At 46.0% G+C, this 15,546-nt stretch overlaps 1 protein-coding gene across 1 annotated transcript in view; it reads right to left on the bottom strand.

The window, feature by feature from the left end:
* CDC23 (cell division cycle 23) overlaps nucleotides 1-15,546 on the bottom strand; it is a 52,099-nt gene that overhangs the window by 15,808 nt on the left and 20,745 nt on the right. Inside the window, exons 11-12 of the mRNA XM_082255997.1 lie at nucleotides 14,999-15,118; nucleotides 14,842-14,917 (exon numbers count right to left, since the gene is read on the bottom strand). Of these exons, the coding sequence (XP_082112123.1) occupies nucleotides 14,842-14,917; nucleotides 14,999-15,118 (196 nt within the window). The remainder of the gene's footprint in view (nucleotides 1-14,841; nucleotides 14,918-14,998; nucleotides 15,119-15,546) is intronic.

The raw sequence follows: 15,546 nt of genomic DNA, 5'->3' as shown, positions 1-15,546 counted from the left end.
GCTCCTTAATCAATAATTGCCAGCATTCTTTTGCTTACATTTCAGCTGTCTGCGGGGGGGAATGCTGCTGACAGCTGAAAGAACTGAGCCTGGAGGTATTGGTTTCTAGCATTGGTGCATTTGCACAAGTACCAATACTCTTGCAAATGCTTGGTATTGGCACCGATACCCTTACCCTAAATACTTTTTTTGTTTTCAAACATGTATTTTATAAATCATAGTGTCCACCATTATTATGTACTTATTCACCTGAAGTACTTAGTTAATCCTGCCAGTCACCTTCCTTCCTGGTTCCAAACTGATCACACAAAACACAGAAGCAGATCTGTGTTAGCAAGGTCAGTTTTCATCTTTTGGCCAGCCATTCAGATACAGGACACAGCAACTCTTGATTCAGTAGTTTGCTCAGCCACCAAAATCTAACCCCCCCCCCCCTCCCCAAACAATCACAGCCTGCCTTTTGAATTTACCCCCTGCTCAAGCACAGCCTGCATTTTACCTCAGGCTGAATAGACTATGGAATAAAGGCCCACTGCACAGTTTCATGTAACCCCCACCCCCAATCAGGAAGAAGAGCTACATGGCTGCATGCCAGAACTTTTTTTTTTTTTTAAAGTAGGAAAAATAATTTTTTAAAATAAGCAAAAGGTAAATGGTGTCTGCATAATTATAACTGTATTAGAAAGGGTATATAACATTGTGGGGGTTGATGTACTAAAACTGTAGAGTGCAAAATCTGGTGCAGCTGTGCATGTTTGCCAGTCCACTTCTAACTTCAGCTTGTTCAATTAAGCTTAACAAAATACCTGAAAGCAGATTGATTTCTATGCAGAGCTGCGCCAGATTTTGCATGCCCCAGTTTTAGTAAAATCAGCCCCTGTATGTTCACAACTACTTTACAAAAAAAGGAAAAAACGATTGTTCTATTAATTTTAACTAAATATAACCTGCAGTTTAGTTTAAAAAATGTTTGGGGGATATACAGTACCAACAGCATAATGCAAGGTGTCTGTGAGTGGGGCGGGAAAACACTGTCAGACCCGTACCTGTACAGCTCTCCTGAAAAAAAGGAGGGGGGGGGGGGTGAGGGGCTTGTCAATAACTAACGTGCAGCACTAAACCATAAATGTGACACAGTGAAAATATCACAGATAAATATTGGGATGTGAATCCGATCTTAACATACAAAATGAAGTAAAATTGAAGAAAATCAAAAAAGTGAGTCCAGTGATTAACACATTATTAGTGCATGTGAAACATAGTCCCAAGTGAGGACATGGCATCCACAAAAATCATGAGGGGATAGTGAACTGAGAAAAATTCCCACACCAACATAATATGAATGCGCTCACCGGAACGTATGAACCCAAATTACAGTGTAGTAAATGGGTCATACAGGCTGAATATATATATATTATATATATATATATATATAGCTATAGATAAAGGTCTCCCAACGTGGCAGGATCTCCGGATGTCAGAGGTAGAAAACCACACAGCTCTCCAGGGAGGTTACCAGGAAATCCCATCCACAGATGAATATATAGGGATAAACCAAAACACAGACAGTGTAAAATGATTCACATCCCAATATTGATCTGGGATATTTTCACTGTGTCACATTTATGGTTTAGCGCTGCACGTTACTTTTCCCCTATATTTATACGAGCAGCAGCTTATTTTATTCAATTTCTTTTATTTATCACTTGGTTAGCGCAGTTGGATATTCTTAGCTTTATACAAAGTTCATAAGGGTTCCTTCCAGTGATACATGGAAATAAGAGTGACAAAGTAAAAGCATCATGGTGCAGTATGTCATTAACCACTTTACCACCAGAGGATTTTCCTGCTTTACGTCTGGGCCACTTTTTGCAACTTAGCACTGCGCAACTTTAACTGACAATTGCGCAGTCATGCAACGCCGTACCCAAACGAAATTTACGTCCTTTTTTTCCCACAAACTGAGCTTTCTTTTGGTGGCATTTGATTACCTCTGCGCTTTTCATTTTTTGCGAGATTAATAAAAAAAAGAGCGAAATTTTTGTGAAAAAATTGACATTTTCTACTTTGACAGTTAAAAAATATCCAACATATTCAATTTTTGTCATATATTTAGGCCAAAATGTATTTAGCTACATGTCTTTGACAAAAAAATTCTCAATGAGTGTACTTTTAACTGCTTTAAGACCGGAAGATTTTACCCCATTCCTGACCAGGCTATATTTTGCAATTCAGCACTGCGTTACTTTAATGGACAATTGCGCGGTCGTGCGACGCTGTACCCAAATTAAATTGATGTCCTTTTTCCCCCCCACAAATAGAGCTTTCTTTTGGTGATATTTGATCACCTGTGCGATTTTTAATTTTTGAAAAAAAGAGCAACAATTTTGAAAAAAAAAAAAAAACAATATTTTTTACATTCTGATATACAACATTCCCCAAAAAATATATAAATCGGATTTTTTTTAACATTTTAGGCCAATTTGTTTTCTCCTACATATTTTTGGTAAAAAAAAAAAAAAAAAAAAAAATCACAATAAGCGTATTTTGATTGGTTTGCGCAACAGTTATTGCGTTTGCTAACTCGGGAAAGATTTGTCATTTTTATTGTTTATTTTTACTAGTAATGGCGGCGATCTGCGATTTTTTTTGCGGGACTGCGGCGGACAGATCGGACCCCTAACTGACATTTTTGACACTTTTGGGGGTACCAGTGACATTACTACAATAATCAGTGCTAAAAATATGCACTGTTACTGTATTAAGGACACTGGCAGGGAAGGGGTTAACTTTATTGGTGATCAAGGGGTTAAATGTATGCCTGGTGCTTACTGACGTGTGTGGGGGGGGGGGGGGGGGGGATTGTGTGACACAGGCACAGATCGCAGGTTCAGCTATGCTGAATCCTGTAATCTGTCCCTGTCTGTCACATAGGAGATCCGCCCGCTTTGTTTACACAAGCGGGCGGATTTCCTCACTCGATCCCCAACGATCGGGGAAGAGCGGCGGTGATCACCACCTCTCCTCCCCTGGCCCGACTCCCGCTGTGTATGAATACAGCGGGAGCGAGCCTCCGGCGGCGCGCGCGCGCCCCTGAGAGAGGGGGGAATGTCTGGTGACGTAGGTCTACGTTGCCAGACGATAACGAGCCACTTTGCCGCAGTAGAGGCACAGTGAGCAAGTGGTTAGACCATTGCACAGCAGACAGACACAAATATGTAGTGCTTCACTCCTTCAACCCCACTTGCAATGCAAACTCACCAGATGCTAACTTGTAAAAACACCCATCATCCACAAAATGGCATTCCAGCAATGGTGTCTCCACCCCAGGGTTCACAGCCTTAGTATGGTAGAAAGAAAAAGTTTTCCCTCTCCCCGGATTAGGTAATGGAATCTTCAACCTCTGATTAGCAGTGTCCCCATCAAGATGGCAGGTCTCCTCAGACTCCCAGCACTACAAATTTGTGTGTTAACCATCATGGGTGCACCTCCCCTGTCTGCTGTGCAATGGTTTAATGAGCACCATGATGCTTTTACTTTGTCACTCTTATTTCCATGTATCGCTTTGTGGAAGGAACACTCATGAACTTTGACAAGCCCCTTCCCTCCCCCTTTTTACAGGAGAGCTGTACAGGTAATTTCATTGAACCCAAGCTACTTATTTCTGGGATATCTTCATAAGTGTCTTTCTTCATTCCAAGGATTAAGACGTTTTTGCTGTATTTTATGGTTTCACTATCTGGCTATGAAGGATTATATTTATAGAACTAGATTTTAATTTATTTTTGTGTTTATTAGTGCTGCAATTTACTGGTATTGTTGAAGTGAGATGATCTTGAATTCTATTTAGGTAATTCACGTGCTTCTCCTCTATTCACATAACTCTTTGCCTTCAGGGGAAATACAAGGAGTTTGGTGAATGGAGAAAAGTGAGAAAGAGGCACAAGTCCTTCAAAGTTAGGGCAGAAGTAATTAACCCATGCAGCATCAGAAGTTCACCACTGTAAGCAGGATCTGGCATTCCTAAAGACAGAATTCTTACAGTAATCAGCAGGATACACTTCATCAGAGGTAAGTTATATATGTTGTGGCTTTTAAGTGGTTTACTGGTGTTATTGCTGAAGCCATCAGCCCGGTATTTTTTTTTAAACCGTTTCTTCTCATAAAAGTGCTGTCTCTCAGGTCGGCTCTCCCATCCTCTATGATCTAGGAGGAGAGGAGCGACATCATGATGTCACTTTCGGCCTAGGATGGAAGTAAAAGAGCAAACTTTTTTTTTTTTTTTTTTTATCTTTTGCTTTCAAAAAGGTAGAAGAGAGATTTGGGGGCTAAAAGACCTAAGATCTCCATAAATAGGACCTGTCATCCCTTATTTCTATTACAAGGGATGTTTACAATAGGGCCAGATTTGGACATTTTCACTTAGGGGTGTGCTCCCTTTTGTTGCCAGCAGTTTATACATTTATGGCTGTGTGTTGAGTTATTTTGAGGGGGGACAGCAAATTTACACTGTTATACAAGCTGTACACTCACTACTATATATTGTAGCAAAGTGTCATTTCTTTAGTGTTGTCACATGAAAAGGTATAATAAAAACGGAATTTTTGTAAAATCTTACCTGTAAAATTCCTTTCTCTGAGTCCTCCGACAGTCGCCGCCTCTTCATATTCGTCACATATGGGGGTATTAGACTTTGCTCCGAAGGAGTAGCTAGGCAACAGAATATGTTAACAATAAAGCTTTAACATATCCCACCCTCAAGGGGTGGTCCCCTCAGTCAATACCCTCCTACTTCCTCCAACCATATCTCAGTTTTAGTGGAATAGCAGTAGAGTATACATTCAAACCCCAAAAGAGGGGCGGGGGCGGCGACTGTCGGAGGACTCAGAGAAAGGAATTTTACAGGTAAGATTTTACAAAAATTCCGTTTTCTCTTACGTCCTCCGACAGTCGCCGCCTCTTCATATTCGTCACATATGGGGACGTCCCAAAGCAGTGCAAACATGAGGGGTGGGAAACGCATCCGCGCCGAAAGGCAACGCAGTCTCCACATCAAAGAAAGGAACCTTACCAAAGGAAGGAAACCAGCTGGGCAACAGCAAAAATAAGTGCTCAACAGGAGCAACAACCCAGGAAAAGACAAAAAACCCAGGGGATACAAAAAAACTATCCCAACAGCCAGGATTCCCCAACAAGGGACCCTAGGGAACAGCCGCACTAAGAACCTTGCGGCCAAAGGAAGCATCCGCCGATGCCTGAACATCTACTTTGTAGAATTTTGTGAAAGTGTGCACGGTCGACCAAGTCGCCGCCTTACACACCTGGGCTACAGAAGCCCCATGACGGCAGGCCCAAGACGCACTCAGAGATCTAGTAGAGTGCGCCTTCACAGGCACAGGGGGAACCTTCCCCTGCAAGGCATAGGCCTGTTCAATGGTCTGCCTGATCCATTTGGCGATGGTAGAGGCCGAAGCCGCCATGCCCTTCCGAGGACCCTCTGGAAGAACAAACAAGGAGTCCGTCTTACGAAAAGACTCAGTCGATTTAAGGTAAACCTTTATCGCCCGAACAACATCCAGAGAGTGCAATCTCATCTCCTTTGGATGTTTAGGCTTCGTGCACAACGAAGGCAAAACAATATCCTCGTTAAGATGGAATTCCGAAACTCGTTTCGGCAGAAAAGAAGGATTAGGTCGCAAGACCACCTTATCCAAATGAACAACCAGGTACGGAGACTTGCAGGACAAAGCCGCCAGTTCCGACACTCTGCGAGCCGAAGTGATCGCCACCAAAAAGGCGACCTTTTTGGACAACATAGACAACGAAATCTCCCTGATCTGTTCAAAAGGAGCACGTTGTAACACAGATAGAACGAGATTCAAGTCCCAAGGGGGCAAAGGATCCCTCCTAGGAGGAACCAGATGCCGCACACCCTGAATAAAGGTGCCAACCAAGGAGTTGGAAGCCACGGGACGTTGAAACAGAACGGCCAGCGCAGACACCTGACCCTTTATCGTAGCCAGCGCCAAACGCTGATCGACACCCGTCTGAAGGAAAGACAGCACACGGGAAACCGAGTACGTGCGGGGTGAAAACCCCCTGGACTCACACCAGGCAAAATAGGCCTTCCAAGTACGGTAATAAACCTTCCCCGAGGAAGACTTCCTCGCGTTGATCAAAGTATGAACGACCTCTGGAGAGAGACCCTTCTCCTTCAGGACCTCGGTCTCAACAGCCAGGCCGTCAAAGCCAGCGACTGTAAAGCAGGATGGTAAATCGGTCCTTGAGACAGTAGATCGTCTCGAAGAGGCAGACGCCAAGGGGCGTCGACCGCCAGATTCACGAGGTCTGCGTACCAGGACCGGCGAGGCCAGTCCGGTGCCACAAGAATCACCGTGCTGCGTTCCGAGTGTAACCTGCGAAGGAACCTGGACAGCAACTGAATCGGTGGAAACGCGTACATCAGCCTGTACTGATGCCACGGGGCCACTAACGCGTCCGACGCGTCTGCCCGAGGGTCGCGCGTCCGTGCCACGAACCTCTTCACCTTGTAGTTGAGGCGAGACGCGAACAGGTCCACATCTGGAAGACCCCACTTCGCGCACAACATCTGGAAGACAGCCGGGTGGAGAGACCATTCCCCCTGATCCAGGGTCTGGCGACTCAGATAGTCCGCCTGCCAGTTCTCCACTCCCGGAATGTGAACCGCCGTTATCGCCGGGACATGAGTCTCGGCCCAAGATAGAATGTCGGCCACTTCTCGAGCCGCTCGGGCACTCCTGGTGCCCCCTTGGTGGTTGATGTAGGCCACCGCCGTGGCATTGTCCGCGCACGCAATTCCAGAATGTTGATCGGGAGGAAAGACTCCCCCTCCGACCAGGTCCCCTGGGCGGACAGAACGCCCAGAACACCACCCCAGCCCGACAGGCTGGCATCCGTGGTGATTACCGTCCACGAGATCGGACGAAACGACTTGCCCCCGGACACCAACGGGGACTGGAGCCACCACAGAAGGTTTTCCCTGGTGCGATGACTCAACGAGCTCTGAAGATCCAGAGATTGAGGTCGCCCGTCCCACCTGGACAGGATCTCCGCTTGGAGACCCCGCGTGTGAAACTGCGCGAAAGGAATCGCCTCGAAGGCCGAGACCATCAATCCCAGACATCTCATACACGTCCGCAGAGACGAGTGTGGAACGTCCCTGAGGGACCTGACTTCCTCCTGAAGAGTCCTGAGTTTGTCTTCCGGCAGGAAGACCTTCGCCTGCACCGAGTCCAGTATCATTCCCAGATAGGGGAGACGAACCGACGGACTCAGTGTCGACTTGGAACATTTATCGTCCAACCAAACTCCTGCAGAGTTTGCATTGTGACAGACAGGTCCTCCTCCAGACCCTGTCTGGTCGCAGACCGAACCAGAATGTCGTCCAGATACCCCAGGACAGAAATGCCCTGGGCCCTCAATAATGCCAGAACCGGTGCAAGCACCTTGGTGAAGACCCGCGGAGCCGAGGCGAGACCAAAGGGCAACGCCACGAACTGGTAGTGATCCTCCGCAATGGCAAATCGAAGGTATCTCTGATGACCCTCGAATATGGGGATGTGAAGGTACGCATCCTTCAAATCGATGGAGGCCATGAATTCCCCCGGAACGAGGGCAGCCACCACCGAGCGCAGGGATTCCATGCGGAACTTGCGAACCCGCACAGAGCGGTTCAGAGCCTTCAAGTCCAGAATCGGACGAACCTTGCCCTCCTTCCTGGGCACGGTGAACAGATTGGAATAAAACCCCCGAAATCTGTCCCGATGAGGCACCGGAACCACCACTCCCTGAGCCCTCAGGTCCCGCACCGCCAGGTGCAGATCCCGCAGGCGCTCTGGAGACAGTTGAAGATTTGAGGGAAAAAATCTGCTCTCCGGCCGAGAGAGAAACTCGATCTTGTAACCAGATCGAACGATTTCCAGAACCCATCTGTCCCGCACACGGGCCAACCAGGGCTGAAGAAAACCGAGCAAGCGTCCCCCCACCCCAAAACTGGGTGAGGGCGCCCCTTCAGGCCGAACTGTTATGGGCTGCAGGTCCGGATTGGCCGGACTTCTGGGGAAATGGGGCAAGAGAGTGCTCTTACCCCCGGTGATCCCCTTAATCAACACATCCAGGGACTCCCCAAAAAGGCGAGACCCATCATAAGGCAGATTGGCTAAGGTCTTACGTGAAGATTGGTCCACCGACCAACATTTCAACCAAACCAGGCGGCGAGACAACACCGCCACGCTGTGCACACGTGCAGCCAACGGAATCAGGTCCAGGTCCGCATCACACAGATACATGACACCCTGGTGGATCTGATCCACCATATCCAGGGTCGCCGCCGAGGCCGAATCGGCCACTAGGACGCGCCTAAGCATCTGCGTCCAACTTGCGATCGCCTGGGCCGCCATGAGAGAAGCAAACAGAGCCTTAAGCATAGAACCCGTAACAGAATAAGTATGACGGGCAAGAGACTCCAGTCTCCTATCCGTGGCATCACGGAAAACAGGGGAACCCTCTGCAGGAATCGCAGTGGCTTTGTTCAAAACCGCAATTGCATGATCCACTGGCGGAGGCACACACCACCGTTCATCAGTGGCAGGCGAGAAAGGATAACGCAGCTTGAATTTACTTGGTACCGCAAAAGGCTTGCGCAGATCGCGCCATTGATCCTCAACAGCGCGCTGAAAATCAGCATTGCAGGGAAAAACCTGCGGCGTTCTGCGTTTCCTCTGCGTCCCATAAGCCGCCAAGGCAGCGGGGGGACACACTTCGTCCTGCAAACGTAGCGTCTGCTTAATGGAAGCAATCAACTCATCCATGATTGCAAGCTCTTCAGGCGAGCCAGGGGGAGAATTATCAACCCCCTCAACTTCAGCCTCTACCTCAGACCCTACTAGATCAAGAGAGGAGCGGGACCCCGATAAGGAGGTCCCTGCCAGAACAGCCCCATCACCTTCACCCTCAGAATCAGAGGACAGAGCAACTCTGGGCCGTTTAGTAGATTGAGCAGCCACCAGCATTTGCACCTGGGCACAATAGTGGCTAAATCCCCCCCTTGGGGGGAAACAGCGGTCCCCTGGCTTTCCACCAATACTGTAGGAAACTTGCCCTCCTGAGAATCCATTGCCCCTGTAATGCCAGACAACCAAGGGTTAACTGCCCCCTTTTAGCAAGCGCGGCAAGCGCAGCCCACCGCACCACACTCAGGCACAATGAGACCCCCACAGGGAATATACAAACTGAATACAGGCAATGGATAGCAAGAACAGAAGGATAAAACCTGAGGAGACCCCGCTGCTGCCTCGATCGGTGTTCCTGGAAAGAGGAAGTGATGCTGCCAGGGCGCTCTATGTAAGCCTATGGAGGCTACAAGAAAATGGCCGCCGTGCATGTAAACCATGCGGCCGGAGCGGGCGCCGGTAAAATGGCGTCGTTTGGCGCCGAAAACGCCGCTCCACAGTGCATAAAAACACACACATTACATCCCAATATAAGGATACATGTTAGATCGCCGCAGCGATCGCTGTATATGCCCAAACATGCCAAGAAAAAACATGCCCCACAGCACACAGCTTCTCACACTGCCCAGCCTGACACACACGGTGTCATACAGCTCCCCCCCCCCCCCTTGCAGCCCACAGCATGCAGCCGAGAGATAGGGAGACAAGCAGTGTGATTAAAGGCAGGTTACACAGTCCCAGACTGAGACCCCCCCAGACAGACAGGTCCCCACATAAATACACTTACCTCACATGGCGTGGGGAACCCGCACAGGCGAACAAGCCGCTGCACATGAGGCAGGGAGAGTCGCAATTCAAGACGCACACAATGGAGGTTAAGAAACCGCACAGCGTCCGGTGAGGTAGCCACCTCACCAATCATCCCTGCACCGAACAGGGATGGGTCGTTCACTGTGCCAGGAGCGTTACCTGGCTGAACGCTCGATGGCAGACTGGGAAGCCACTGACCCACGACCTGCGACCAGGGGGATCAGCCCGAGACCCAGTCCGCATGATCCTCTTCGTCCGAAGAACTAACCAACGCTGACAAAAATAACAGCTAAGTAAAGATAGAGAGAAAACTCAAACAAAATATTAAAAAGAAGAAAGAGTCTGGGACAGAAAGTCCCAGCACAGAGAGAGCCAGCCACTCCTGACAAGCTAGACATTAAAACTGAGATATGGTTGCAGGAAGTAGGAGGGTATTGACTGAGGGGGACCACCCCTTGAGGGTGGGATATGTTAAAGCTTTATTGTTAACATATTCTGTTGCCTAGCTACTCCTTCGGAGCAAAGTCTAATACCCCCATATGTGACGAATATGAAGAGGCGGCGACTGTCGGAGGACGTAAGAGAAATATTATTTTAATATAATAAAATATTTACAAAAATATGAGTGGTGTACTCACTTTTTGTATACTAGATTATATATCACACACACACACACACACACAGCGGGTAAAAGTATTGAACGTGTCAGCATGTTTCTAGTTAAATATATATCCACCGGCCACTTTATTGGGTACACCTGTTCTTGGTAACGCAAACTGCTAATCAGCCAATCACATGGCAGCAACTCAATGCATTTAGGCATCTAGATATGTGGTGAAGACAACTTGCTGAAGTTCAAACCGAGCATCAGAATGGGGAAGAACAGGGGATTTAAAGTAATTTTAAAACTGGCATGGCTGTTGGTGTCAGACGGCTGGTCTGAGTATTTAAAAAACAGTTGATCTACATGGATTTTCACGAACAACCATCTTACAGAAAACGGTCCAAAAAAAAGAGAAAATATCCAGTGAGTGCCAGTTGTGTGGATGAAAATGCCTTGTTGATGTCAGAGGAGAATGGGCAGACTGGTTCGAGATAATAGAAAGGCAACAGCACAACACATTGAACCTTGAAGCAGATGACCTACAGCAGCAGAAGACCACACTGTGTGCCACTCCTGTCAGCAAAGAACAGGAAACAGAGGCTACAATCCGCACAGGCACACCAAAATTTGACAAAGGAAGATTTGAAAAACGTTGCCTGGTCTGATGATTCTTGATTTCAACTGTGACATTCAGATGGAAGGGTCAGAATTTGGCGTAAAGAACATGAAAGCATTGATCTATCCTGCCTTACAGCGGAGTTCCGGCCTATTTTGCAACTTTAGTGATTCCTGGAGTGCTCGCTATGCTGATCAACAATTGGGCATTTTCAATTTTTTTTGGGGGGTCCCTTACCTTATTTTCAGGGCATTTTTGATTGTACTTCCTCCTTCTCCCCCCTCTGTGGCCCCGGCCACCGACATCACTTCCGCCTTTGCATTGCATCCTGGGAGCTGTTTGTCATCACTCCCAGAAGGCTGGAATCAGGAAGAACTCCCAGAACACTCCCTGGAATCAAGAAGGACACAGCAGATTGCACTGTGGCTTCAGATGCCCACATCCAAGATGGCCACGCCCAGACAGCGTTTTTAAAAGTAAGATCGACTAAAATCCAATACTATACACCTTGTAAGTATGAGAATAGCGGTTCTGTAAAGGGCGATGGATTAGTATTATAGGGGTATTTTTAGTTAAAAAAGGTATTTAAGGCCGGAAAGGTATTTAAGGCCGGTGGTGTAATGGTGCGGGGGATATTTTCTTGTCACACTTAGGGCCTCTTAGTACCAACTGAGCATCTTCGAAATGCCACGGCCTACCTTAGTATTGTTGCTGACCATGTCCATCCCTTTATGACTACTCATCTTCTGATGGCTCCTTCCAGCAGGATAATGCACCATGTCACAAAGATCAAATCATCTCAACACTGGTTTCTTGAACATGACAATAAATTCCCTATACTTCAATGGCCTCCACAGTCACCAGACCTCAATCCAATAGAGCACCTTTGGGATGTGGTGGAATGGGAGATTCGCATCATGGATGAGCAGCTGACAAATCTGCAGCAACTGCGTGATGCTATCATGTCAATATGGACCAAAATCTCTGAGGAATGTTTCCAACACCTTGTTGAATCTATGCCACAAAGAATAATGGCAGTTCTGAAGGCAAAAGGAGGTCCAACTCAGTACTAGCAAGGTAATAAAGTGGGCGGTGAGTATATTTCTATAGAGGTAGGTCAAACAACGAATCGAGTAAATCGACAACTAATTAAAAAATAGTTGTCAACTATTTTCGTAATCGATTATTTGGTCAGCCGATTAGTTGTCCTGCATACAGAATGCATTATTTGTTTACATAAACGAAAAAACAGTGCAACGCACATACAGCTCAGTACACCATACATGTATGTGGATGGCAGAGAACTTGTGAATGTGTGAGGAGCAATGCCTCATGGGAAATGTAGTCCTGGGCAAGACAAGTAACCAAGTGATTCTAAAGGCAGAGGTTTTTTTTACCTTGCTATAGGGACACTCTATACAGTACTATACTTTGCTGCTTCCTATAGGGGCACTTTGAAGGCAGAAGAGGAGAATCAGTGCTGCTCTGTGTAAAACCCTTACACAGAGTAGGTAAGTATGACAGGAAAGGATGTGCTGGAACTGGAAAGAGTGCAGAGAAGGGCAACAAAAATAATTAGGGGAATGGAGGACATCAGCTATGAGGAAAGACTACAAGCACTGAACCTATTCTCTCTAGAGAAGAGACGATTAAGGGGGGATATGATATCAATGTACAAATACTGTACTGGCGACCCTAGTATAAGGAACAAACTATTCAGAGAAAGGAGATACAATAAGACATGTGGCCACTCACTAAAACTAGAGGAAAGGCGGTTTTAACCTTAAAGTACGTAGGGGGTTCTTCACTGTCAGAGCAGTAAGGATTTGGAATTCTCTTCCGCAAGCAGTCATATCAGCAGGGAGCATCGATAGTTTTAAAAAACTATTAGATGGGCACCTTAAAGACCACAACGTACAGGGGTATACAATGTACGGTTAACAGCAAACACACACACACACACATCATAGGTTGAACTGGATGGACTGATGTCTTTTTTCAACCTCACTATGTAACAGTTTGCGCAGCGCTTTACAATAGGAGGGAAGACAATACCGTTACAATACAATCCAATACAGGAGGAATTAGAGGGCCCTGCTCGTTAGAGCTTACAATCTAGAAGGGAGGGTCAAGTGAAACAGAAGGCAATAACTGTGGGGAATGAGCTGATGGAGAAAATCGAAGTATGATTGTTAGGTGTGGGTAGGATAGGCTTCTCTGAAGAGGAGGGTTTTCAGGGATTGTCTAAAAGCTAATAGAGTAGGAGATAAATCCGAAAGATTGGGGTAAGGAGTTTCATAGGATTTGAGAGGCTCTGGAAAAGTCCTGGAGGCGAGCATGGGAGGAGGTGACGAGGGAGCTAGCGAGCAGGAGGTCTCGAGAGGAACGAAGAGAGCGATTAGGTTGGTATTTTGAGACTAGGCTAGTGATGAAGCTGGGGGCTAAATTGTGGATGGCTTTGTAAGATATTGTATTTTGAATTGAATTTGTTGGGTGAGCGGAAGCGGGTGAGGGATTGACAGAGAGGAGTAGCAGACACGGAGCGATTGGTAAGGTGGAGGAGTCTGGCAGCAGCATTCATGATGGATTGAAGGAGGTATAGCAGTAGTCGAGGTGTAAAATAAGGGAGTGAACTAGGAGCTTGGTTGTGTCATTGCTTAGAAAAGGGCATATTTTGGAGATGTTGCGGAGGTTAAGGCGGCAAGATTTGGACAGTGATTGGATGTGGGGCTTGTTGAGGAGAGTTCAGAATCCAGGACTACACCGAGGACCTTGGCATGTGGGGATGTGCTGATAGGTGTTCCATTGATTTTGACAGAGAGATCGGTGGAAGGGGCATGTGGTGGAGAAAAAAAATTCTAAGTTTGGTTTTGGATAGATTGAGTTTGAGGAAGTGGTGCGACATCCAGATTGATATTTCTGCTAGTAAATTAGTAATACGTGAGGAGACTGAGGGAGTGAGTTGGGGGGGGGGGGGGGATAAATAGATTTGGGTATCATCAGCGTAGAGATGGTATTGGAAGCCATGGGAGGCTATCAGCTGACCCAGAGAGGAGGTGTGTAGACTGAAAAAGGAGAGGTCCAAGAACAGAACCTTGGGGGACCCCTACATGGAAAGGAAGAGGAGAGGAGGAAGTAGAATTATAAGTAATGCTAAAGGTGCGGTTGGATAAGTAGGAAGAGAACCAGTTAAGAGTAAATGTCACGAAGACCAAAGGCATGAAGTTTGAGGAGAAGGGGGTGATCCACCGTATCAAAGGCAGCAGAAAGGTCCAGGAGTAGGAGTACAGAATAGTGACCATTGGTTTTGGCCGTTAGTAGATCGTTTGTTAGTTTTAGGAGAGCAGTTTCTGTGGAGTGTTGAGGCCGAAATCCAGACTGAAGGGGATCAAGAAGGCTATTCTCGGCAAGGTGGTTGGCTCAGTCGGTTGTAGACAAGACGTTCAAGGAGTTTGGATAAAAAGGAGGAGCAAGGAGATAGGGCATAGGTTGTTAAGATTGGTTGGGTCCAGTGAGGGCTTTTAAAGTATGGGGCTGACTAGCCTCTATAATTAATTATATATATATATATATATATATATATATATATATATATATACACACACACCTCACTCATTTTATACTATACTAGCTCTTCAAATATCGGGGTTTCTTTCTCAGTGTACAATTATATCCTATGTTAAATGTGTCACAGGCCTTGTTACTGCCACCATTCCCCTATCCTAAAATGGGCACACTATAGCTGGTAAAAAGAAAGACTATATAGTGCAAAGGAACATCAATCTGTATCCACATAAACAAAAAATAAATGTACATACTTTTTTAGCTTCAACAAGCTGGTTGAGCTTTTCATAGCATTCCCCCAAGGCAACAAGCATCCGAGAGTCATTAGGTCTAAATGAGAAATAAACATGTCGGTCTCTTCAGAGAACAGCTATAATTATTTTTTTTTTTCAAATGGAAAAGTAGTATTACCTGAGTTGGTGGGCACGTCTATAATAATAGAGACAATAAAATGGCATCTTTAGGATCTCATAGGTCTGCCCCAACCCGTACCAGGCTCGATAATCTCTTTTATTGACTTCAATAGCGTGTCTGCAAAATACATATACAGAAAGGTCTACAAAATAAAAACGCTTGAAACTATAGAGCACTACACAACTGGCCAAACACTTTGTACTAAAGTATATATATATATATATATATATATATATATATATATATATACACACATACATACATACATACATACATACACACACACACAATTTCTTTAATGCATCTGGAATGCATTCAAGTAATTTAAATGAAAGATGTAGTTGGTCTTACACTTTTGGATCAGCAAAAATGATATATTTTCGCACAACCGATGAATAATACTCCTATTTAACCCAATCTAGCAAAGATAAAGCTGTCCATGACCATTCGAATCCAAACAACCAAACTAGCATTAAGGCTGTTTAGAGGTACTCCCTGGGAAACTTGCATTATTTTTTAGAAAATAAAATAAATGCAACGAGGTT

Source organism: Pelophylax lessonae (genome assembly GCF_965119305.1).
Source record: "Pelophylax lessonae genome assembly, chromosome: 4".
Classification (NCBI taxonomy): Eukaryota; Metazoa; Chordata; class Amphibia; order Anura; family Ranidae; genus Pelophylax; species Pelophylax lessonae.
This window is presented reverse-complemented; position numbering and strand designations above follow the sequence as displayed.